The 25,961-nt window shown below is 38.8% G+C and overlaps 1 protein-coding gene across 3 annotated transcripts in view; it reads left to right on the forward strand.

Moving 5' to 3' along the window:
* Window positions 1–25,961, forward strand: part of CARMIL1 (capping protein regulator and myosin 1 linker 1) — a 668,567-nt gene that overhangs the window by 503,379 nt on the left and 139,227 nt on the right. For all 3 annotated transcript variants that reach the window (XM_053714815.1, XM_053714816.1, XM_053714817.1), the window contains exons 27-28: window positions 431–606; window positions 15,810–15,897. In XM_053714815.1, the coding sequence (XP_053570790.1) occupies window positions 431–606; window positions 15,810–15,897 (264 nt within the window). The remainder of the gene's footprint in view (window positions 1–430; window positions 607–15,809; window positions 15,898–25,961) is intronic.

Here is a 25,961-nt window from a genome sequence, read left to right on the forward strand (position 1 = left end):
GTAGTAATTTTGAGAGAACTGCCAGTAATGCCAACAAAACTCACTACCATTCACCATAAGGAAAGCACATTCTTACTCATAAATAGCTTTTGTTATCTAGCATGCAAACGCAGACTTCATGCACGCAGGGGACTAGGAGGGGCAAGTTGTATTAAAAAAAATAGGTAAATTTAGGTAATATTTTATGTATGTATTTTAGATGTTCCTATTTTATTATTTTGTAACAGTGCAATTAAACAGCTATCAAAATCAATAGTTTAATGTTTATTTAACTTAATGCTAGTTATAGAAATATTTATAAATATTTAAATGAACTTATACTTTTTACTATTTTGTATATATATGTTATTTTTTTTTGTTTTGTTTTATCTTAAAGTTTAAACAAATGGATTGCAAAGTGTTTTCATCTACACAATTTTGTTACCTACAGATTCTACTTGAATCAATGGTTGATGCAGCTGAAGATCTATGTCCAACAGTAATGAAAAAAGCCCACATTCGTCAGGACCTCATTCAGGCCAGCAATGAGAAAATTTCTATTCCTCGCAATTTTGTGAAAAATGTTTTACTGGAGCAATCTGGAATAGATATTCTAAATAAAATAAGGTATTGTATTTTTTGTGTATTATATTATTATTATTGTTATCAGTTATTTGTTGTGCGCCAGCAGATTCCACAACACTATAAACATGGGTCTAATATGCAAGGTAACAATTATGGGAGACAAATGGATAGAGGGCCCTTTCAAGAGTTGCACTGTTATAAATCATCTCTCATGAAGGTGATCTACAAAGCAGTTTGGCTCGTAGGCTTACATGCTAAGGGGTTTCAAGTGGATGACAAAGCAGGAGAGGAACTAAGATAAGAAATGTTAGTGTATATTGTATGCATCCCCAAACAGTAGAGTATTTAAGGAGCGCTTGTAAGTTTGAAAACTAGGGGAGAGTCTTGTGGAGCAAGGCAGAGAGTTCCTCAAGATAGGGGCCAATCTGGAGAAGTATTGTAGACGGGAATGTGAGGAGGTAACAAGAGAGGTGGAGAGTTGGAGGTCATGAGCAGAGCGAAGAGGACAGTAGGGATAGTATCTGGAGACGAGGTCTGAAATATAGGGGGAGCAGTGTTATTGAAAGCCTTGAATGTCAGTGTCAGGGTTTTTTGTTTTATTATGGAGGTTAGCGGATGCCAGTGAAGAGATTGGCAGATGAGGAGCAACGTGTAATGAAAATCAGTCTGGCAGAGGCATTTATTATGGATTGTAAGGGAGCTAGATGGCAGCAAGGGAGGCTGGAGAGGATGGAGTTGCAATACTCAAGGCAGAACATGATGAGAGTGAATTAAAGTCTTAGTTGTGTAATAAGTTAGGAGGTTGCAAATTTTGAAGATTTTTTTAAGGTGGAGGCAGCAGGAATTGGCCAATGACTGGATGTGGGGATCGAAAGAGAGATCTGAGTCAAGTGTGACCTCAAGACATCAGACATGTGGGGATGGGGTAATGATGTTATTATCAACAGTTATAGAAAGCTGGAGGCTAGAGATTTTGAAAGGGGGGATAAGGATCTCAGTTTTGGAGAGATTTCACTTAAGGTAGTAAGGGCTAGATTTATTAAAGCCCTACGGCTGCAAGTTCTCTCAAGAACTTGCTCGCTGTCATTTATCAAGCAGCGGTCACCAGACCTCTAAGGTGGCGAAATTCAATCTCCTTGGTCTAGTCAGACCGAGGAGATTGGCAGCTCCTTCCCACGCGTGATTGGCTTTGCGCGGGCAGGGGGCGGTATTGCTCGTGTGCAATGGCGAATACCTGCTGGTAATTTTTCCCCACCACAGGCGAGCTGAGGCGTACAGGGGCACATTTACATGCCCCTGTCCGCCTCAGCGTTAATAAATCTAGCCCTAAGAAGATATTCAGGATGAAATATTAGAAAGACAGTTAGTGACATGGGCAACTTTTATGATATATGGTGTCATTTTATGTATGTACCAAACTTGGTGCTAAATAAATAAGGCTAAATGATAATGTCTCCTTAATTTTTACACATTACCTCATATGTAATCATTTTTATTTTTATTTTATTTTTTGTTTTATTTTTTCCTGATGTGTATGAGGTTTCATTGTACAAAAAGTAAATATATTTATTGTATATAAACATTTTCCTGTTGCAGTTATTATTTATTTATCTTTTTTTTTTCCCTTCTATCAATATTATATTTACATTTTTACCCTTAATATTTACGAGTAACATCCCAATAACAATTTAAATTAATGAAAATTTAGGAGGATAAACATTAGGTATTTTACAGATACTCTAAAATAGGTGGTTTCATGTGAATATTTTAAATTAAATATTGTAGTATTTATATGAAAATTTAGCAACTAAGTTGTTGAGTTAATGTATTAACATTCAACTTGATTGTGATTTGAGCGGGCATACCAGATAAACAGGATGTGAAATATCTGTGAAAAGTCCTTTGTTTTGAATTGCTTAGACTTGATGAGCAAGTGCTATCTAAGTGAATATACCAGACCAAACCACACCAAATACATAAAATTGCAATTAGCAACTATTCATATACAGCTATCTGGTCACTTGAGCAGTGTTGATGAGGTCAATACAACTGTTGGAAACATCTGTTCAGTTTTCTGGCTACATTTTAGTCTGATTTTGTTTTTGTGAAGATTTTAGATTTTACTTTTGGATATTTTACTGTTAGTTTATACTTTAATATCCTTATGAATGAGAAAGTGTACAAATCTTGGAGTAAAAAAATATGATGTGCTAATGTTCTAAGGAAATAGATGTAATAGATTGTCAACCCTAAATATAAATCATTAAAAAACCCACATATATGCATAATTATCAAAAAGTCTATTAATTGTCCTAGATACAGTAATAATGATGCAACTAGGTTTCACAAGTTGAGCTGTGTTTAAATTACTGCAACTCTGTTTGCTAAAATTTGCAATAATTTCAGCGTAAAAGTATTACAAGTTGAAAATAAATGCGATCCGACGCAATCACATTTTACGTTCAAACGTTTTGCGTGACTTCAAAGCTTGCTTAAATAGTTTGGGCTGAGAATAAAATTGCATAAAAAACGCACACAAAAAAAGATAATTGCATTTTTCGACCTAAACTTTCGACCTTAATCCACAAGTATAGTTTGTTTTTCACATCACTGCTCCATTGATTTCAATGGGGTGAATATGATACCGCAAACACAATATTCTCTGGTTAACTTTTTGCGTACATCTGGTTTTGTGCAAGCACAACATTTTTAATTTTAACTTATAATACCCGCGTTACCCGACGCACGCAAAAAGTTAACCTCTTGTAAAAGTAACGATCAAGCAGAAGTGCTAATTAGTGCCACACTCATATCCTAACCCTTTATAAGGTGTAGCCGCTTTTCTTCAAATGATAGTTCACTTCATATGACTCTTAAGATATCCAGTTAATGTAAAAATCTCACTTACTTTAAATATATATTGAATCTGTTAATATTGTGTTCAAGACATTTCATCTGTGTATATATTTTAAATGCAGACATAACTGATGTAAATATATTCAGTTTATAACAAAAAAAAAACAAGAAATGAAAAACCTGTAATTATACACAAAAGAAAATAAAAAATAAATTGTGTTTAAGTAGTGCAGAAATAAATAGGATATATAGTCCTGGGATCTTCTTTAACAATGTCCTTAACCCCTTAATGACCAACGACGTGCAGGGTACGTCCTCCAAAAAAATGTCCTTAACGACCAAGGACGTACCCTGCACGTCGTTGGTCTTTGAAAGCAGTGGAAGCGATCCTGATCACTTCCAGCTGCTTTCATGTTATTGCAGTGATGCCTCGATATAGAGGCATCCTGCAATAACTTTTTTAAGCAGTCCGATGCAGAGAGAGCCACTCTGTGGCCCTTTCTGCATCGGCTATTGATGGCTATTATCGTTGGTGGGTGGGAGCGTGTCCAGGGAGGCGAGTGGGCGGCCATCAGTAGAGGAGGGGGGCGGGATCGCATGTGGGTGCGCGTGCACGTGAGCATGCGCGCGTGAACGGGAGCGCGCGCGTGCACGTGTGAAACTGCCCAAAAGTTATAATTGAAGTTGAAGAGGCACAAGGTGGGACTCAGTGGGAGAGAGGGTGGGAATAAAAAAATATTAATGATCTGGGAGAGGGTGGGGGATTGGGTGTTAAGGGGGGTAAGCTACACTACAGAAAAACTTAAAATAAACTTTTGATTTCAAACTGGGTACTGGCAGACAGCTGCCAGTACCCAATATGGTGCACAATAAGGCAGAGGAGGGGGGTAGAGAGCTGTTTGGTGGGGATCAGGGAGGTTGGGGTTAAGGGGGGGGGTCCTACACAGCAGAATTTTTTTTTTTTTTAAACAAAACAAAAAAAAACTTTTATTTTAGTACTGGCAGACTTTCTGCCAGTACTTAAGATGGCGGGGACAATTGTGGGGTGGGGGAGGGAAGACAGCTGTTTGGGAGGGTTCAGGGGGTGTGATGTGTCAGATGAGAGGCTGATCTCTACACTAAAGCTAAAATTAACCCTGCAAGCTCCTTATAAGCTACCTAATTAACCCCTTCACTGCTAGCCATAATACACGTGTGATGCGCAGCAGCATTTAGCGGCCTTCTAATTACCAAAAAACAATGCAAAAGTCATATATGTCTGCTATTTCTGAACAAAGGGGATCCTAGAGAAGCATTTACAACCATGTGTGCCATAATTGCACAAGCTGTTAGTAAATAATTTCAGTGAGAAACATAAAATTGTGAAAAATTTAGCGTTTTTTTTCAATTTGATCGCATTTGGCGGTGAAATGGTGGCATGAAATATACCAAAATGTGCCTAGATCAATACTTGGGGTTGTCTACTGCACTACACTAAAGCTAAAATTAACCCTACAAGCTCCCTACATGCTCCCTAACTAACCACTTCACTGCTGGGCATAATACACGTTTGGTGCACAGTGGCATTTAGCGGCCTTCTAATTACCAAAAAGCAACGCCAAAGTCATATATGTCTGCTATTTCTGAACAAAGGGGATCCCAGAGAAGTATTTACAACCATTTATGCCATAATTGCACAAGTTGTTTGTAAATAATTTCAGTGAGAAACCTAAAGTTTGTGAAAAAAATTGTGAAAAAGTGAACGATTTTTTTTATTTGATGGCATTTGGCAGTGAAATGGTGGCATGAAATATACCAAAATGGGCCTAGATCAATACTTTGGGATGTCTTCTAAAAAAAAATATATACATGTCAGGGGATATTCAGGGATTCCTGAAAGATATCAGTGTCCCAATGTAACTAGCGCTAATTTTGAGAAAAAGTGGTTTGGAAATAGCAAAGTGCTACATGTATTTATTGCCCTATAACTTGCAAAAAAAGCAAAGAACATGTAAAAATTGGGTATTTCTAAACTCTGGACAAAATTTAGAAACTATTTAGCATGGGAGTTTTTTGGTGGTTGTAGATGTGTAACAGATTTTGGGGATCAATGTTAGAAAAAGTGTGTTTTTTCCATTTTTTTTCCTCATATTTTATAATTTTTTTATAGTAAATTATAAGATATTATGAAAATAATGGTATCTTTAGAAAGTCCATTTAATGGCGAGAAAAACAATATATAATATGTGTGGGTACAGTAAATAAGTAAGAGGAAAATTACAGCTAAACTCAAATACCGCAAAAATGTAAAAATAGCCTTGGTCCCAAACGGACAGAAAATGGAAAAGTGCTGTGGTCATTAAGGGGTTAAAGGGACAGTCAAGTCCAAAAAAAAAACTTTCATGATTTAAATAGGGCATGTAATTTTAAACAACTTTCCAATTTACTTTTATCATCAATTTTGCTTTGTTCTCTTGGTATTCTTAGTTGAAAGCTAAACCTAGGAGGTTCATATGCTAATTCCTTAGACCTTGAAGGCTGCCTCTAATCTAAATGCATTTTGACAGTTTTTCACCACTAGAGGGCATTAGTTCATGTGTTTCTTATAGATAACATTGAGCTCATGCACGTGAATTTACCGAGGAGTGAGCACTGATTGGCTAAAATGCAAGTCTGCCAAAAGAAGTGAAATAATGGGGCAGTCTGCAGAGGCTTAGATACAAGGTAAAATGTGTATTATAACTGTGTTGGTTATGCAAAACTGGGGAATGGGTAATTATGGGATTATCTATATTTTAAAACAACAAAAATTCTGGTGTTGACTGTCCCTTTAAAGAAACAAAAGGAAAAGAAAAACACAAATAGTGAAGTCCTGTATGGTATCCAATCAGTGTAATAGATGAAGCCATACTTACACATGAAAGCGTTATGACTTAGCTCTTAGTATAGAAAGCCCATGTAAAATCCTCTTGAACTGCAAACAGATGACAGGTAGGACTCATAAAGTAGATTTAAAGTATGTATTAATACATTTAAAAATCACTTGGTATGTCCTACAATTTCTAAGAACAGATTAGGCTATACAGCAAAACACCTACAAACTAGCATCTGTCAAAAGTGGTATCCATTTCAAAAGAGTCCCAACCCTCCTAGTGATGTATGAGTCCGATTGTCCTATTGTCTCTGACGTACGTTTCTCCAGGAATCCCCAGCTTTTTCAAGGACAATTATATGTCCTATTTATTTGTGCAGTACTTAAACACAATTTATTTTTTATATTCAGTTTATACCTTTCTTAAATATCAGTATAGAAAAGTGTAAATGATCTGTAAACCATATTTAATGATTTATTTCAATTTATTTATTATTTAAATTTTATCATACTTAGATTCCTTATTTTCTAGTCGTAGTTGCCACATTTTTTTTTATTTATTTATGCCTTACTGTGCATATTATTATTATTTTTTAATACTTGCAAAAAATAATAATAATAAATAAAAAGGGGATAGCTTGTTTATTGTATTTTGAATACAGATGCTTTTTGGTGCATCGACCAGTTTTTGTAAAACATAAATATATAATAATATAAAAAACAAGGTTTCTGCTTCTTAAGCAATTTTTTTTCTGTTGGATGAATGAAGGATGGTTATGAATATTTCATGCTTCTTAAAGTGTCACATCAGGAATAATAGGATAAAATATGAAGGCTTTTATCTAACATTTGCAAAGCTTTATTTTGATAACTGAAAGTTCATATTCTTTGTGGCTTTAAGGTGCAATCCATAAAAAATCCCCTAAAAGCACTCTGCTTTCCTAAAGGTTTACTAAATTAATTGACGTATCTAGGCAAAGGCAATCATGCCTAAGGTGTCTATTTTCCCTCAAACAAATATATGTACTGTATATTATAAGGAGGAGATGTTTCAGCCACCATTTATGTTGCTTGTTTACTGCAGTAAAAATAAAATTAATACTTGAAAATGCTTTCTCCCCCCCCCCCCCTTCAGTGATGCATATCCATATAAAAAAATATAATTTATGTAAGAACTTACCTGAAACATTCATTTCTTTCATTGTGGTAAGAGTCCATGAGCTAGTGACGTATGGGATATACATTCCTACCAGGAGGGGGCAAAGTTTCCCAAACCTCAAAATGCCTATAAATACACCTCCCCCTCACTCATACCTTAGTTTAACATGTAGCGAAGAAGTGAGAAACTGGAAAAAATAAAGTGCTTTATACAAAAAATCATAACCGCCAAAAATAGGGTGGGTCTCATGGACTCTTGCCACTGTGACAGAAATTAATTTATCAGGTAAGTTCTTACATAAATTATGTTTTCTTTCATGTAAGTGGCAAGAGTCCATGAGCTAGTGACGTATGGTATATAATACCCAAGATGGGGAAATCCACGAGTCACTAGAGAGGGAGGGATAAAATAACAACAGCTAAATCCGCTGAGAAATTAAATCTAAAATATAAATGTTTTCTTAAAAAAAAAAAAAAAAAACAAACTCATATCAATGGCACTAGAATCAAACTAAGATTAGTGCCAGAAGAACCTTTTTACCAAAGGCTGCTTCCGAAAAAGCAAACACAACAAAATAGTAAAATTTAAGAAAAAATATGCAAATAAACCAAATTACTTCTTTGCAAATTTAATTAACTGAAGCTTCTTCTCGACAACCCAAGAAGAGGCAACTGATCTAGTAAAATGAGCTGTAATTCTCTGAAGCGGAGACTGCTCTGCCTTCAAAAACATAAATTATGCTTACCTGATAATTTAATTTCCATCTGTATGGGAAGAGTCCACAGCTGCATCCCTTACTTGTGGGAAATACTGAACCTGGCCACCAGGAGAAGGCAAAGACACCCCAGCCAAAGGCCTAAATACCTCCCCACTTTCTCATAACCCCAGTCATTCTGCCGAGGGAACAAGGAACAGTAGGAGAAATATCAGGGTGAAAAGGTGCCAGGAGAAAAAAAAATAAATTTAGGGCCGCCCATCAGAGAACACGGGTGGGAGCTGTGGACTCTTCCCATACAGATGGAAATGAAATTATCAGGTAAGCATAATTGATGTTTTCCATCTTAATATGGGAAGAGTCCACGGCTGCATTCCTTACCTGTGGGAAACATATACCCAAGCTCTAGAGTACAAGGAATGCTAACGGGAGGGAAAAAAGAGAGGCGGACCCTAATCTGAGGGTACCACAGCCTGCAAAACCTTTCTCCCGAAGGCTGCTTCAGCGGAAGCAAAAGCATCAAACTTGTACAATTTTGGAAAAAGTATGTAAGGAGAACCTGATAGCCACCTTACAAATCTTATCCATAGAGGCCTCATTTTTGAAGGCCCAAGGGGAACCACTGCTCTCGTAGAATGAGACGTATTTCTCAGAGGAGGCTTATGTCCCACTGTTTCTATGCTAAACGGATGACACTCATTAGACAAAAAGATAAGGAAGTGGAAGAGGCCCTCTGACCCCTATGCTTCCCGGAAAAGTGAATGAATAGAGAAAGAGGTTTGTCTAAATTCCTTCGTTACCCGAAGATAGAACTTCAAGGCCCAAACCACATCCAGAAATACGTTTTAAACTTTCCTTCGACGAATAAGGATTAGGACATAAGAAAGGAATCATAATCTCTTGATTGATGTTGCGAATTGACACAACCTTAGGAAGAAAACTTAACTTGGTTCGTAGAACAGCCTTATTGGCAGGAAACACCAGATAAGGAGGGTCACATTGCAAGACGGCAATCTCAGAGACTCTGCGTGCAGTAGCAATAGCTAGTAGAAAAAGAACCTTCCAAGACACCAATTTAATGTCTACTTCATGCATAGGTTCCAATGGAGCCCGTTGCAAAACCTTAAGGACAAGATTTAAACTCCAGGGAGGAGCCTTAGATCTAAACACAGGTCTGATCCCAGCAGAGCGTTAACAAATAGCTGCACATCTGGAATCTCGGCAAACCTCTTGTGCAGTAAAACAGACAGGGCCGAAAACGGTCCCTTCAGGGGACTTGCAGAAAAGCCCTTCTCCAATTCATCCTGGAGAACAAAATAAGCAGGTCCTCCACACCTTATGATAGATGCGACAAGCAACCAGCTTACGAGCTTGAATGAGAGTAAAAATAACTCTCTCAGCTAACCCTTTTTTGGCTAGGACTAAGTGTTCAATCTCCACGCAGTCAGCCTCAGAGAATCTAGACATTGATGAACAAAGAGACCTTGGTCAGCAGATCCCTGCGACAAGGTAACTTCCACAGAGGAGATGATGACATCGTCACTAGATCCGTGAACCATATCCTTCGCGGCCAAGACGGAGCAGTCAGTATCACTGATGTCTGCTTGACTCAAGCCACTGCACTAGGAAGCCGTGGTAACGATCGGAAAGAATAAATTAGATTGACCCTCCAAGGCACCGCGAATGCATCTGTTAGCTCCACCTGAGAATCCCTGTACCTCGACCCCTATCTGGGTAGCTTGGTATTGAGACATTATAAGATTTTCCTCTTGCAAACCCTCGGGATGGAGAGACCATTCTCCCAGATGAAATTGTCTGCTGAGGAAATCCGCTTCCCAGTTGTCCACACCTGGAATGTGGATCACTGACAGCAAAAAAATGCGGGTCTCCCCAACACCATAATCCGAGATACTTCCCTCATTTTTTTAGTATTTACAACATTATATCTCAGCACCGATATTATTATATATCCAAAGTCCTAAGGTTTAAAAAGACCTGAGCAAAGTATCTTTTGATTATTATACTTCCCTCATAGCTAGGGAGCTTCTGGTTCCCCCCCCCCTGATGGTTGATGTAAGCCACCGAGGATATATTGTTTGATTGGAATCTGATTAACTGGGACAAACCCAGCAGAGGCCGAGCCTTCAGAGCATTGTATATTGCCCAAAGATCCAAAATGAGATCAGATGCTCTGTGCCTTCCTGGCACCCCAAACGGCTCCCCATCCTGACAGACTCACAACCATAGTCAAAATCACCCAGGATGGTCTTGAGACGGACGTCCCTCAGGACAAGTGACCCGGACAAAACCACCAAGAGAGTGATTCTCCCGATTGGTTGTCCAGATAAATCTGTTGACACAGATCTGAATGACCACCGTTCCACTAGTTCAGCATGTGCATTTGCAACAGTCTGAGGTGAAACCTGGCAAAGGAAATGATGTCCAAGCTGGACACCATGAGACCAATCACCTCCATACACTGAGCCACAGATGGCCTTAAGGAGATTTGGAGGGCAAGACATGTTGAAGCTAGCTTGCAACATCTTTGGTCTATTAGAAATATTCTCATGTCTATAGAGACTATTATAGTACCCAAGATTCTACCCTGGTACTTGATACAAGAGAACTCTCTCTAGATTATTTGTCATCCATGGGATTGAAGAAGACAGAGAAGATATTCTGAATGGTCCACTCTTTGAAAAATTTCTTTAGCTAGACCAAATGGAAGAGCGATAAACTGGAAGTGCTGGTCCAGGAATCTATCGTGGTCATGAAATACCCCTCTCAAACAAGGGTAAGAATGGACCTTAAATGTCTCTTAAACGAGGGGACATTTAAAAACCTGCTTAAGTACTTTAGGTTCCCTCCTTAAGCACTTAAGCACTCCTTCTTTTGGACCACGAAAAGGTTTGAATAGTATCCCAAACCTCTCACTGCACCGGGACAATAACTCCTAGAGGACAGATCCCGTACACACCCCAGAAAGGCTTCCCTCCTTTCTGTCAGGAAGACAGGAGGAATCTGCCCTTGGGTGGCTGAGACATAAAACCTATCTTGTAACCTTGAGCTATGACATCCAGGACCCATAGATCCTGCACGTCCCTCAACAAAGCGACTGAAAAGAGTGACATATTGCTCCTACATGATCCAGAAGAGGACCGGGGACTGCCCATTCATGCCGACGTAGACTCGGCAGGCTTCTTGCTCTGCTTGGATTTATTCCAGGACTGAGCCGGCTTCCAAGAGCTCTTGGTTTGCTCTGGCTTAGCGGAGGACTGCTGACATGGGCTTTATCGGAAGAACAATCGTCCCTTAGATTAGTTCATATACTCTTGCGGTAGGAGTGCACCCTTGCCCCCTATGACTGTGGAGATAATTGAGTCCAGGCCTGGACCAGACAAATCATTCCCTTAAAGGACTTAGAAGTCATATCTGCAGACCATGACTTCAGCCAGAGCCCGACGGGCCTGAACAGAAAAAGCTGAAGACATAGCATTCAAGCAAATAAACTGCCTAATAGCAGTACAGCTAAAATAATTAACAACCCTCAAGGCCGTAAATCTTTTCTGAGTAACGTTGAGGGGATCCTCCACCTCGATCAAATCCTTTAAGGAGTCACATCAGAAGGTAGTTTCTCCAGTAACTGCGGCAACAGCCGCCACCAGTTGAAACAAAAGTTGAAACAAAATATCCCATATGTTGAAACATCTTTCTTAACAGAGTTTCCATCTTTTATCCATGGGCTCTTCAAACGAAGAACTATCCTCAAGCAGGATAGTAGTACGTTTAACAAGGGTGAAAATAATGAAATAAAGGAATCCAATCCTGTACTGATTACAGATAGAAGGGCACCAAGAACATTTGAAAAGAATCTCTGAGCTGTCGCTAGGCCAAACAAAAGAGGGACAAATTGGTAATGCTTATCTAGAAAAGAGAATCTCAGAAAATGATAGTGGTCTGAATGAATTGGAATGTGAAGATAAGCGTCCTGTAAGTCTATTATGGACATGAAATGACCTTGCTGAACAAAAGGCAGAATAATCCTTATAGTCACCATCTTGAAAACGATTAAAAGATTTCAGATCCAGAATTGTTCAGAATGAATCTTCTTTCTTTGGTACAATGAATAGATTTGAATAGAAACCCAAACTCCGTTCCTGCAGAGGAACTGGAACAATCACCCCTGAAAACTCTAGATCAGAAAAACATTTCTGAAAAACCTGAGCTTTCACAGGGTTTGTTGTAACATGGGAAAGAAAGAATCTTCCCATGGGAATTTTTAATCTGAAACCTATTTGATACCCCTGAAACAACAACATTCTGAATCCACTGATTTTGAACAGAAACTGTCCAAATGTGTTGAAAATAAATTCAATCTGCCCCCACCCCCCCACCAGTTGAACTAGTTTAAGGGCCGCACCTTCATGCAGTCTTAGGGGCTGAATTTGGTTTTATTTATAAAGCTTGGATTTATTCAAATTCAGAGTAGATCTCTAATTAGAGCCAGAGGTTGAAGAGGAAAGAAAAAATAATTTGGAGCTTAAAAATCACCCTTAGATTTCTTATCTTGGGGCAGAAAAAATACTCCCTTTCCCCCAGTAATAGTGGAGATAATAAAATCCAATAGAAAACCAAAAAAAAATACTATTCTAAAAAGATAAGATAGTAATCTAAATTTAAACACCATATCAGAGATTTAAAGGGACAGTCTAGGCCAAAATAAACTTTCATGATTCAGACAGAGCATGTAATTTTAAACAATTTTCCAATTTACTTTTATCACCAATTTTGCTTTGTTCTCTTGGTATTCTTAGTTGAAAGCTTAACCTAGGAGGTTCATATGCTAATTTCTTAGACCTTGAAGGCCACTTCTTTTCAGAATGCATTTTAACAGTTTTTCACTACTAGAGGGTGTTAGTTCACGTGTTTCATATAGATAACACTGTCCTCGTGCACGTGAAGTTATCTGGGAGCAGGCACTGATTGGCTAAACTGCAAGTCTGTCAAAAGAACTGAAATAAACGGGCAGTTTGCAGAGGCTTAGATACAAGATAATCACAGAGGTTAAAAGTATATTAATATAACTGTGTTGGTTATGCAAAACTGGGGAATGGGTAATAAAGGGATTATCTATCTTTTAAAACAAAAAAAATTCTGGTGTACACTGTCCTTTTAAGCCATAAAACTCTTCTAGTAAGGATGGCTAAAAACAAAGATTTAATATATTTTAAAATGACATAAAATATAGCATCACAAATTAAATGATTAGCATGTTGAAGTAAAAGAACAATGCTTAGACTCATTAAGATCTGATAACTAAACTGTCCAACCAAAAAGTTGAAACAACAACAACAGCAACATCAGCCATAGAAATGGCCGGTTTAGGAACATAGCCAATACGTAAATATGCTTCTCTAAGATAGGATACAAACTTCCTATCTAAAGGATCGTTAAAAGAAATAAATATATTTTATAAGATAGAATTACGTTCGGCAAGAGTAGGGACTTTTACCTAAAAACTCTAAATTAGCCACAGGTAAAGGATATAGCTTTTAAAACCTAGCAAAAAAAAAAAGGTAAAAACAAGCACTGAGTTTAGATCACTTACTAAACATATGAGAGATAGCATCTGGAATAAGTAAAAGTTCAAGAGTAACCTCAGAAGCTTTAAAAAACAGAATTCAAACATTTGCTATTCTTGTTATCAAGAGGACTAGATTCCTCAATACCCAAAGTAAACAATACTTTATTAATAAAGAACAAATATATTCAATAGAAAGGTTGATTTATCAATATCAGTCTCTGAAGTTGGATCCTCTGAGTCAGAGAAATCCTCATCAGCAGAAATACTTCAGTATGCTGTTGATCAATACAAACCTCATTAGATTTATGAGAAGTTAGGAGAAATCTTTTATGTTAATTTGAAGGCGGAAAAGCAGTCATAGCTTTCTCTATGGCTGTAGCAATATAATCCTTATATCTACAAGAACATCATGTACATTAGACTGTGAAGGTTTAACGGTAGATGTATTTGTACTAGAGAAACATTATCAGTATTAAATAATATAACATAACAAGTGCCACATATTTGAGCTGAAGAAATAAGATCAGCTAATAAACAATATACACACTTAGCTTTGGTAGAAAATTAGAAATTGTGTACAGGCAGCTTGGTTCCTACAGTAACATAAGAGGCAGGATCAGTTTGAGACATCTTGCAAAATGTAAGAAAAAAATAAAATTTAAACAAAATATCCAATTTCCTCAAAATTGCAGTTTCAGGAATGGGAAAAAATGCTTATAATAAACATTTGTAATACAAAAGTAAAATCAAAAGCAACCTAGCCCTCTATGAATCAAATGAGAGCAGAGAGCAAAAAGAGGGAGAGACTTACATAATAAAATTAGGCACCAAAAATGGCGCAAATGCAGAGGAAAAAGACTTTTGCCGCGAAACAAATTAAATGAAAAAACTTGCATCATAACAGGCGCGACTTTGCGCAAAAAAAACTTATGACAAGAAATCTACAAGAAAAGACGAAACTCGCATCACAGCAGAAATGTCGCAAAAAAAAGTAACATTCTGCACCACCACCAGGCATTTTTAGGTTTGGGAAACTTTGCCCCCTCCTGGTAGGAATGTATATCCCATACATAACTAGCTCATGGACTCTTGCCACTTACATGAAAAAAATAAAATTTTCTTAATGATCTAATGAAAAATGACTGATGTATGCCAAAGAGAGTACAATTTACACCTTCATCTCTCTGTCTGCCAAGCAGTGTCCTCTTTCTATTCTTTGGATCATTTATAATGGAATTTTGAAGAAGTTGATACATTTGCTAAACTAATGTCACCTATTTCTAATAGAGTCTCACAAAACACACAGGTCAATCACAATACTTTAGAAATGTTTATCAAATGTTTTATTTACACAAACCCAATATACTTAAATAAGTAATTTTGTAAAAAAAAAAGTAGATAATCTTTTTTAAAGGATTGTGATCGACCCCACAGATAGTGTTTTTTCTTTGCATAATTGTTTTGTAGATGATCCATTTTTATAGCCCATCTAGGAGTGTTTTTGTAAAAATGTATAGTTTTGCTTATTTTTAAACAACATTGTGCTGATTTTCAGACTCCTAACCAAGCTCCAAAGTTTTAGATGTATACTGATGTCTACAGGGGATTGGGGTGTCTGCTCTTCCTGCTTTCCCAGCCTGTTTCACTAGGTGTCACATCCTAACCTTTTATACTGGTTTTTAATATCCGTATCTGTGCATATTCTTGTTTATAGTAGTATCTATTATATGAAGGTATATGAACATTATTGTATACTGTACATTTAAAGGGAGAGCAAACACTAAATATATTTGGTGAGCTTAGTATTGAGGTTATTTCCCGCCTCCCTCTAGGCATGGTGCTGCCATGTTGAAATCTAGTTTACTCGGCATTCCAGTACTGATGTGTTTGCACATGTGCATCAACTCCTCTTCAGATACCTGTAGTGTAACATAGGTACTATAATGGCAACACCCATAATTTGAGGGAGGTGCATGAAATGTTCTTAGTGCTTAATATCCCTTTAAAGAGACATGAGCTGAAGTTTACATACAAACATATTTTAATAAACTGAATTATTCTTTCTCTATTTTTTCAACAGTGAAGTGAAATTGACAGTAGCTTCTTTCTTATCTGACCGTATTGTTGATGAAATATTAGATGCACTATCTACCAGCCATCACAAACTGGTAAGTAAACAGAAACATTTAAAGTACCTTAAAGTATGGATATAAATTAAAGGAAATAAATGTTTGTGGACTTATTTAAACTCATATCTGTTTCTATTGAATATATACATTTTGGAATTTCCTTAAATTGTTTAAAATGTTTCAGTGGCGTAAACTAATACAGAGACAAGAAATAGCTGCTTTGACCAAAGCTTCTATGGCTTTCAAAAATGATTCTTGTTAAGGAAGTTGAACACAGGATCAGATGCTTTCGTAAAGCAGACCCAGCAAGAGAACTTGATAATATCTTGTCTCCAGATACTCTCCCTCCCGTCCCCTTCGCTCTGCTCATGACCTCCTACTCTCCTCCTCTCTTGTCACCTCATCACACTCCCGTTTACAGGACTTCTCCAGACTGGCTCCCATCTTGTGGAACTCTCTGCCTCGCTCCACAAGACTCTCTTCTAGTTTTAAAAGCTTCAAGTGCTCCCTAAAGACTCTACTGTTCAGGGACGCATACAACCTACGCTGACCTTTCCTATTACCAGTTCCTCTCCTCCACTGCAATCCCCTGAACCCTCTTAGCATGTAAGCCTAAGAGTCCAGCTGTTTGTAGATCACCTTCTTAAGAGCTGACTACAACAGTGCAACTCTTGGCAGGGCCCTCTACCCTATAATTGTTTTGTTGTACTCCCCTTTGTTTATAGCGCTGCGGAATCTGTTGGCGCTCTACAAATAACCGATAATAATAATATCCATAGTATATTTGTGCTAGACCGGACATACAAGATAATAATCTTTTCTACTTTATTGCAAAATCAAGAATCATTTAAAGACACACAATCATAAAATAATTATGTATCTCTTGGGATCTTTATTTTTTGTAGTATAGATTCTTCTGAATTTGGTGTGGCTCTGCTTACTTGCTAGTACTATAAGATGAAAATAATAAGAATTAAAAAAAAATCTGCTGCTAAATTCTCAGCTTCTCTGATTCAGACTTACAGTGCTTAAAGGAACATGAATCCCCAAATTTTCTTTAGTGATTCAGACAAAGCATACACATTTCTGGAGAGATGTTCTGCCATTCTTCAGAGACAATTTTTTTCAGCTGCTCTTTCCTGGAGGGGTTGTGTTGCTCTAACTTTCTCTTTAAAATACCCAAAGTTTTTTTTTATAAACTCTTGTGATTTTGGCAGTGTGCTTTGGGTCATTATCATGCTGGAATATTCCTCTTCTGAGAAGCTTCTGGATACTGGGAGTTATCTTGTGAGCCAGTATTTTGATATATCTACAGACATTCATGGTGCCATCTATAAATTTTCTTCTCCCCAACACCTCATGCAGCCCCATATCATCACACTCCCACCTCAGTGCTTCACTGTTGGGACTATGCATTCACTGTAATAATCCTGGCCAGATACATGCCAAACATGCTAGACTTTATCTGAGCCAAACACATTTATCTTGGTCCCATCTGACCAAAGAATGTGTTCCCAATAGTCAACAGGTTTCTTTTCATGCTGTTTAGTAATAGTAAATCTTGCAGCTTTTTTTCTTGGAAGCTGTGCCATAGATGTTGACATTATGCAATGTCCTTCACACTGTCTGAGCTGTCAAAGAAACTCAAATTTCCATTGTCTGAAGCACTTGCCCATCTGTTTTTTTAAAGCTAGATTGTGCAAGTAGTGCATGGTCCGTGGCATCATTTTAAGAGGATGGCGACTGTGGCTCTAATAAGTGGTACTATGGCTTGTTCTATACCTCATGATTACTGCTGCAACTGTATTTCAACTGATTTTTAGTTGGTCACCGATCCTGAATCCTTTAACATCTTTGTGAAGTCTCACAGTCAGATTTTTCATTTCCTCTGGCAATTCTTTTCCATGTTTAGCCATAATGCAGACATGCAAATAGATGACACAGCGCATAGGAGCAACATTGAGAAAGGCTTGTGTTCACAGGTCATTTTATAATTAGATTCATGCAATTAGGCTAAATGAAAATCACAGGTGTACTCAATTTTGTTTAATGATCTAACTTGTGTGTCAGTGATAATAGGTATATACACTTTTGTTGCATTGAGTTTCTACTTTTGGACCTGTATTTCTCCTGTTAAGTGTAGTCAGTCCACGGGTCATCCATTACTTATGGGATATTAACTCCTCCCTAACAGGAAGTGCAAGAGGATCACCCAAGCAGAGCTGCTATATAGCTCCTCCCCTCTACGTCATACCCAGTCATTCTCTTGCACCTAACTAATAGATAGGATGTGTGAGAGGACTGTGGTTGTTAAACTTAGTTTTTATTTCTTCAATCAAAAGTTTGTTATTTTAAACGGCACCGGAGTGTGTTGTTTTTTCTCAGGCAGCATTAGAAGAAGAATCTGCCTGAGTTTGTGTATGATCTTAGCGGACGTAACTAAGATCCATTTGCTGTTCTCGGCCATTCTGAGGAGCGAGGTAACTTCAGAACAGGGGACAGCGGGCAGGTTCACCTGCAAGGAGGTATGTTGCAGTATATTATTTTCTAAGGAATGGAATTGACTGAGAAAATACTGCTAATACCGATGTAATGTAAGTACAGCCTTAAATGCAGTAGTAGCAACTGGTATCAGGCTGATATGTATGTATGTTTACACTTAAGTATTTCTGGGGAATGGCACTTCACTGGGAAAATACTGTATACATATAACTTTTAGCCTAAATCTGCAGTGTGAGCGGCTAGCAGCAGGCTTTTTAATAACATTTCATAAATTATATTTTAAACGTTTACTGGCATGTTAATCGTTTATTTATCTGAGGTACTTGGTGAAAAATAGTTTTGGGCGTTATTTTCCACATGGCTGTCGTTTGTTTTGAATTAAAACAGTTTACTGAGCTTCCCTCACTGTTGTATTATGAGTGGGAGGGGCCTATTTTGGCGCTTTTATTGCGCAGTAGAAATTCAGTCACAGTCTGCCTTTTTCTCCCTGCATGATCCAGGACGTGTCTACAGAGCTCAGGGGTCTCCAAAACTAGTTTTGAGGGAGGTAATCACTCACAGCAGACCTGTGAGACTGTGCTTTGACTGTGATAAAAACGATTATATTTTCAATTGTTATCCGTTTTTTGGTATTAAGGGGTTAATCATTCATTGCTAGTGGGTGCAATCCTTTGCTAACTTGATGCATTTACTGTGAAAATTTGGTTTCTATAACTAATCCGGTTCATTGTTATTTCAACTGTGACAGTTTTTGTGTGCTTCTTAAAGGCACAGTAACGTTTTTTATATTGCTTGTAAATTTATTTGAAAAGTATTTTCCAAGCTTGCTAGGCTAATTGCTAGTTTGTTTTAACATGTCTGACACAGAGGAATCTCTTTGTGCAATATGTTCAAAAGCCAATGTGGAGCCCAATAGAAATTTGTGTACTAATTGCATTGATGCTACTTTAAATAAAAGCCAATCTGTACATTTCAAGAAAATTTCACCAGACAACGAGGGGAAAGTTATGCCGACTAACTCTCCTCACGTGTCAGTACCTGCATCTTCCGCTAAGGAGGTGCGTGATATTGCGACGCCAAGTACATCAGGGCGGCCATTACAAATCACTTTACAAGACATGGCTAATGTTATGACTGAAGTTTTATCTAAATTGCCAGAACTTAGAGGTAAACACGATCACGCTGGGGTGAGAACAGAGTACGCTGATAATGTTAGAGCCATGTCTGATACTGCGTCACAAATGGCAGAACATGAAGACGGAGAGCTTCATTCTGTGGGTGACGGATCTGATCCAAATAAACTGGACTCAGACATTTCAAATTTTAAATTTAAGCTTGAGAACCTCCGTGTATTATTAGGGGAGGTATTAGCGGCTCTGAATGATTGTAACACGGTTGCAATCCCAGAGAAATTATGTAGGCTGGATAGATACTATGCGGTACCTGCGTGTACTGACGTTTTTCCTATACCTAAGAGGCTTACAGAGATTATTACCAAGGAGTGGGATAGGCCCGGTGTGCCCTTTTCCCCCCCTCCTATATTTAGAAAAATGTTTCCAATAGACGCCACCACACGGGACTTATGGTGGAAGGAGCAGTTTCTACTCTGGCTAAGCGTACCACTATCCCGGTGGAGGATAGCTGTGCCTTTTCAGATCCAATGAATAAAAAGTTAGAGGGTTACCTTAAGAAAATGTTTACTCAACAAGGTTTTATATTACAACCCCTCGCATGCATTGCGCCTGTCACGGCTGCGGCGGCATTCTGGTTTGAGTCTCTAGAAGAGACCATTAGCTCAGTTCCATTGGATGAAATTATAGACAAGCTTAGAGTCCTTAAGCTAGCTAATTCATTTATTTCTGATGCCGTAGTACATTTAACTAAGCTTACGGCTAAGAATTCCGGATTCGCCATTCAGGCGCGCAGAGCGCTGTGGCTAAAATCCTGGTCAGCCGATGTGACTTCTAAATCTAAATTGCTTAACATACCTTTCAAAGGGCAGACATTATTTGGGCCCGGTTTGAAAGAAATTATCGCTGACATTACTGGAGGTAAGGGCCATGCCCTGCCTCAAGACAGAGCCAAACCAAGGGCTAGACAGTCTAATTTTCGTGCCTTTCGTAATTTCAAGGCAGGAGCAGCATCAACTTCCTCCGCTCCAAAACAGGAAGGAACTGTTGCTCGTTACAGACAGGGCTGGAACAAGGGCAAGCAGGCCAGAAAACCTGCTGCTGCCCCTAAGACAGCATGAAGTGAGGGCCCCCAATCCGGAAACTGATCTAGTAGGGGGCAGACTTTCTCTCTTCGCCCAGGCTTGGGCAAGAGATGTCCAGGATCCCTGGGCATTAGAGATCATATCTCAGGGATATCTTCTGGACTTCAAAGCTTCTCCTCCAAAAGGGAGATTTCATCTTTCAAGGTTGTCAACAAACCAGACAAAGAAAGAGGCGTTTCTACGCTGTGTACAAGATCTTTTGCTAATGGGAGTGATCCACCCGGTTCCGCGGTCAGAACACGGACAAGGGTTTTACTCAAATCTGTTTGTGGTTCCCAAGAAAGAAGGAACCTTCAGACCAATCTTGGATTTAAAGATCCTAAACAAATTCCTAAGAGTTCCATCGTTCAAAATGGAAACTATTCGGACAATCTTACCCATGATCCAAAAGGGTCAGTACATGACCACAGTGGATCTAAAGGATGCGTACCTTCACATACCGATTCACAAGGATCATTACCGGTACCTAAGGTTTGCCTTCCTAGACAGGCATTACCAGTTTGTAGCTCTTCCCTTCGGGTTAGCTACGGCTCCAAGAATCTTTACAAAGGTTCTGGGCTCTCTTCTGGCGGTACTAAGACCGCAAGGAATATCGGTAGCTCCGTACCTAGACGACATTCTGATACAAGCGTCAAGTTTCCAAACTGCCAAGTCTCATACAGAGTTAGTTGTGGCATTTCTAAGGTCGCATGGGTGGAAGGTGAACGTAGAAAAGAGTTCTCTATTGCCACTCACAAGAGTTCCCTTCTTGGGGACTCTTATAGATTCTGTAGAAATGAAAATTTACCTGACAGAGGACAGGTTAACAAAACTTCTAAATGCTTGCCGTGTCCTTCATTCCATTCAACACCCGTCAGTGGCTCAATGCATGGAGGTAATCGGCTTAATGGTAGCGGCAATGGACATAGTACCTTTTGCACTCCTGCATCTCAGACCACTGCAATTGTGCATGCTAAGTCAGTGGAATGGGGATTACTCAGATTTGTCCCCTATGCTGAATCTGGATCAAGAGACCAGAGATTCTCTTCTATGGTGGCTTTCTCGGCCACATCTGTCCAGGGGAATGCCCTTCAGCAGGCCAGATTGGACGATTGTAACAACAGACGCCAGCCTGTTAGGTTGGGGCGCTGTCTGGAATTCCCTGAAGGCTCAGGGATCATGGACTCAGGAGGAGAGACTCCTTCCAATAAACATTCTGGAATTAAGAGCAGTTTTCAATGCCCTTCTGGCTTGGCCTCAGTTAGCAACTCTGAGGTTCATCAGGTTTCAGTCGGACAACATCACGACTGTGGCTTACATCAACCATCAGGGAGGGACAAGGAGGGGGAAAAAAACATCAACCAATCAGAAAGAGAAGAGGGTTCTTTAAAAATACCGGGCTTCAGAACACAAACCACCCGTCTTGATAAAGCCAACCGGCGAAACGCGTAGACGCAACCATTACAGCTCATATATCCCCTGCAGGATCTCAATCATCATTTGAGTACAGGGGAAGAAGAAAAGAAGCTTAAAACAAACGGCCGTTTGTATACTGAGCATCGAAGGAGCCGCCAAACACGCCGGAGCATGTAGCGCAAATATTTACTCGAAAGCCTGCTGCCAAAAACCGACAGCCAAAGATATCTCGAACAGAAGGTACTGCACCATCAGAGCCACACAGACCGAAACAGGCTCCAAAGAACCAAGCTTACAGGCTAGTCTTGTATCGTACAAGATTGGAGAGAGAAAAGGCATAAACATCTTCCTGGTAAGATAAACAAACAAACCGCCAGACACAGCAGGTGTCAGAAGACCCGGTAAGCTCATTAGAAACACTTGTTACAAATTGCATAAAAAAGACTGAAGTGTTACAAGGTTACCCCTCTAAGAAATAACGGAAATTTATTGGATTACAAAATATTTTTTATACTGGAACTCTGCATATTGCTACAAAAGTTAGAAAAAGACTTTTAAACATCAAAGCATTTTTTATGAACATTTTAATCTGACAATTAGTCAAGAAAATATCTTTTTAAAGATACTACATTTTTAGATGTAAATATAAGGTGGATTAAGGTGGTAACATAGCTATCGTTAAATTAGCGTGTTGTAATAATTAAGACGTAAAGGTTAAGATACAGAGAAATCCAATCATTATAAAGTTTAAAAGGGAGACGTCCCAAACTATAGTATATTAGCACTACTTCATCCAACCCTAGACTGATTATCTTGCTTACATTATTGTTTTTTATGTATCTTTGATTTATATATGTTTTTAGATTGTCTACCAGCAATAAATATTGTGCAAATTTTAAATCTCCATATTGTCCTTAAAGCTTTTTTTAGCGCTCCCGAACTTCAATAATTGACTCTTGTTTGGTTTATACTAAAAGTGGTAATCATAGGGAAGATTACCTGTGAGGGAGCTTAAGGATAATAACTTGGCGCTTATCTTAAATTAACCCACGCAGGGACAAGGAGTTCCCTAGCGATGATGGAAGTCTCAAAGATAATTCGCTGGGCAGAGTCTCACTCTTGCCACCTGTCAGCGATCCACATCCCAGGCGTGGAGAACTGGGAGGCGGATTTCCTAAGTCGCCAGACTTTTCATCCGGGGGAGTGGGAACTTCATCCGGAGATCTTTGCCCACATACTTCGACGTTGGGGCAAACCAGATATGGATCTCATGGCGTCTCGCCAGAACGCCAAGCTTCCTTGTTACGGGTCCAGATCCAGGGACCCGGGAGCGGTCCTGATAGATGCTCTGACAGCACCTTGGACCTTCAAGATGGCTTATGTGTTTCCACCCTTCCCGATGCTTCCTCGATTGATTGCCAGGATCAAACAGGAGAAAGCATCAGTGATTCTAATAGCGCCTGCGTGGCCACGCAGGACCTGGTATGCAGATCTAGTGGACATGTCATCCTGTCCACCTTGGTCTCTGCCTCTGAGACAGGACCTTCTAATTCAGGGTCCTTTCAAACATCAAAATCTAATTTCTCTGAAGCTGACTGCATGGAGATTGAACGCTTGATTTTATCAAAGCGTGGATTTTCGGAGTCAGTAATTGATACCTTAATACAGGCTAGGAAACCTGTTACCAGGAAAATTTACCATAAAATATGGCGTAAATATTTACACTGGTGCGAATCCAAGAGTTACTCATGGAGTAAGGTTAGGATTCCTAGGATATTGTCTTTTCTACAAGAAGGTTTAGAAAAGGGTTTATCTGCAAGTTCTTTAAAGGGACAGATCTCAGCTCTGTCCATCCTTTTACACAAACGTCTATCAGAAGTTCCAGACGTTCAGGCTTTTTGTCAGGCTTTGGCCAGGATTAAGCCTGTGTTTAAGACTGTTGCTCCACCGTGGAGCTTAAACTTAGTTCTTAACGTTTTACAGGGTGTTCCGTTTGAACCCCTTCATTCCATTGATATCAAGCTGTTATCTTGGAAAGTTCTGTTTTTAATGGCTATTTCCTCGGCTCGAAGAGTCTCTGAGTTATCGGCCTTACATTGTGATTCTCCTTATCTGATTTTTCATTCAGACAAGGTAGTTCTGCGTACTAAACCTGGGTTCTTACCTAAGGTAGTCACTAACAAGAATATCAATCAAGAGATTGTTGTTCCATCATTGTGCCCTAACCCTTCTTCAAAGAAGGAACGACTTCTGCACAATCTAGACGTAGTCCGTGCCCTGAAATTTTATTTACAGGCAACTAAAGATTTTCGCCAAACTTCTTCCCTGTTTGTCGTTTATTCTGGACAGAGGAAAGGTCAAAAAGCATCTGCTACCTCTCTCTCTTTCTGGCTTCGTAGCATAATACGTTTAGCCTGTGAGACTGCTGGACAGCAGCCTCCTGAAAGAATTACAGCTCATTCTACGAGAGCTGTGGCTTCCACGTGGGCCTTTAAGAATGAGTCCTCTGTTGAACAGATTTGCAAGGCTGCAACTTGGTCTTCTCTTCATACTTTTTCCAAATTTTACAAATTTGACACTTTTGCTTCTTCGGAGGCTGTTTTTGGGAGAAAGGTTCTTCAGGCAGTGGTTCCTTCCGTGTAAAGATCCTGCCTGTCCCTCCCGTCATCCGTGTACTTTTAGCTTTGGTATTGGTATCCCATAAGTAATGGATGACCCGTGGACTGACTACACTTAACAGGAGAAAACATAATTTATGCTTACCTGATAAATTCCTTTCTCCTGTAGTGTAGTCAGCCGACGGCCCGCCCTGTTTTTTATGGCAGGTCTAAATTTTAAATTAAACTCCAGTCACCACTGCACCCTATAGTTTCTCCTTTCTCGTTTGGTTTTGGTCGAATGACTGGGTATGACGTAGAGGGGAGGAGCTATATAGCAGCTCTGCTTGGGTGATCCTCTTGCACTTCCTGTTAGGGAGGAGTTAATATCCCATAAGTAATGGATGACCCGTGGACTGACTACACTACAGGAGAAAGGAATTTATCAGGTAAGCATAAATTATGTTTTCCAATATAGTCTTTCTAAAGTATTTGTTTTTGATTGTTCACTTAGAAACAATGCAATTATTGAGACATGATACAATTTTGTAACACACACACATATATATATATATATATATATATATATATATATATATATCATTAAATTGTATGCTGTATCTGAACCATTAAACCATTAAATAGCAGTCTGAAGACTGCTACTTAATTATTGTAGCAACATTTCAGGTCTGTATGGGTATGGAGGATGATTTATCAAGAAAAATTGCCTCTTTAGAAAAGATGGTTTTCTTGATATTTTTCAGAAGTGGGATAGTTCAGTATTATAAGGTAACTTAGTATATATGCAGAGTAGGGATTACTCAATTGTGGTAAGGGCAATGTGGGATACAAAATCAGAATAGTATATTACTTTAATTTAGTTGTTTCCTTATTTGAGTGCTAATAAAGATTAATAGACACAAGAAAAGAATCATCCTCCTGGCTCTAGACTATCCAAAACAAGGCCTGGTTCTCTTATCTGGTTGTACTCGCAGGGCAGGATCACTAGTTATTTTTCCTAGTCTTCTTTCTTGGGGTCGGTGAAATTGCGAAGATGTGGACAGATTGGTTCATGAGTTGAAGATTCTGATTAACAAAGTGATATATGACGAGATGTTGCATGTTCATAACTCAGTCATCAGTCACAGCTATGTATTTAGACTCAAAGATTATTAACATGTTTAAGCTGTTTCTGCTAATGGCATAAGGAAACAAATTAAGAATCCTCTTTACTAGTTTTTGGTATGGGATTTGCCACAATTTCTCCAGTCCAGTCTAGTTTTCGGTTCTTTGCTCTTCATTTTGATGTTTTGACATTTTCTTTGAGATTTTGG

This window comes from Bombina bombina, chromosome 5 (genome assembly GCF_027579735.1).
Source record: "Bombina bombina isolate aBomBom1 chromosome 5, aBomBom1.pri, whole genome shotgun sequence".
Lineage (NCBI taxonomy): Eukaryota > Metazoa > Chordata > Amphibia > Anura > Bombinatoridae > Bombina > Bombina bombina.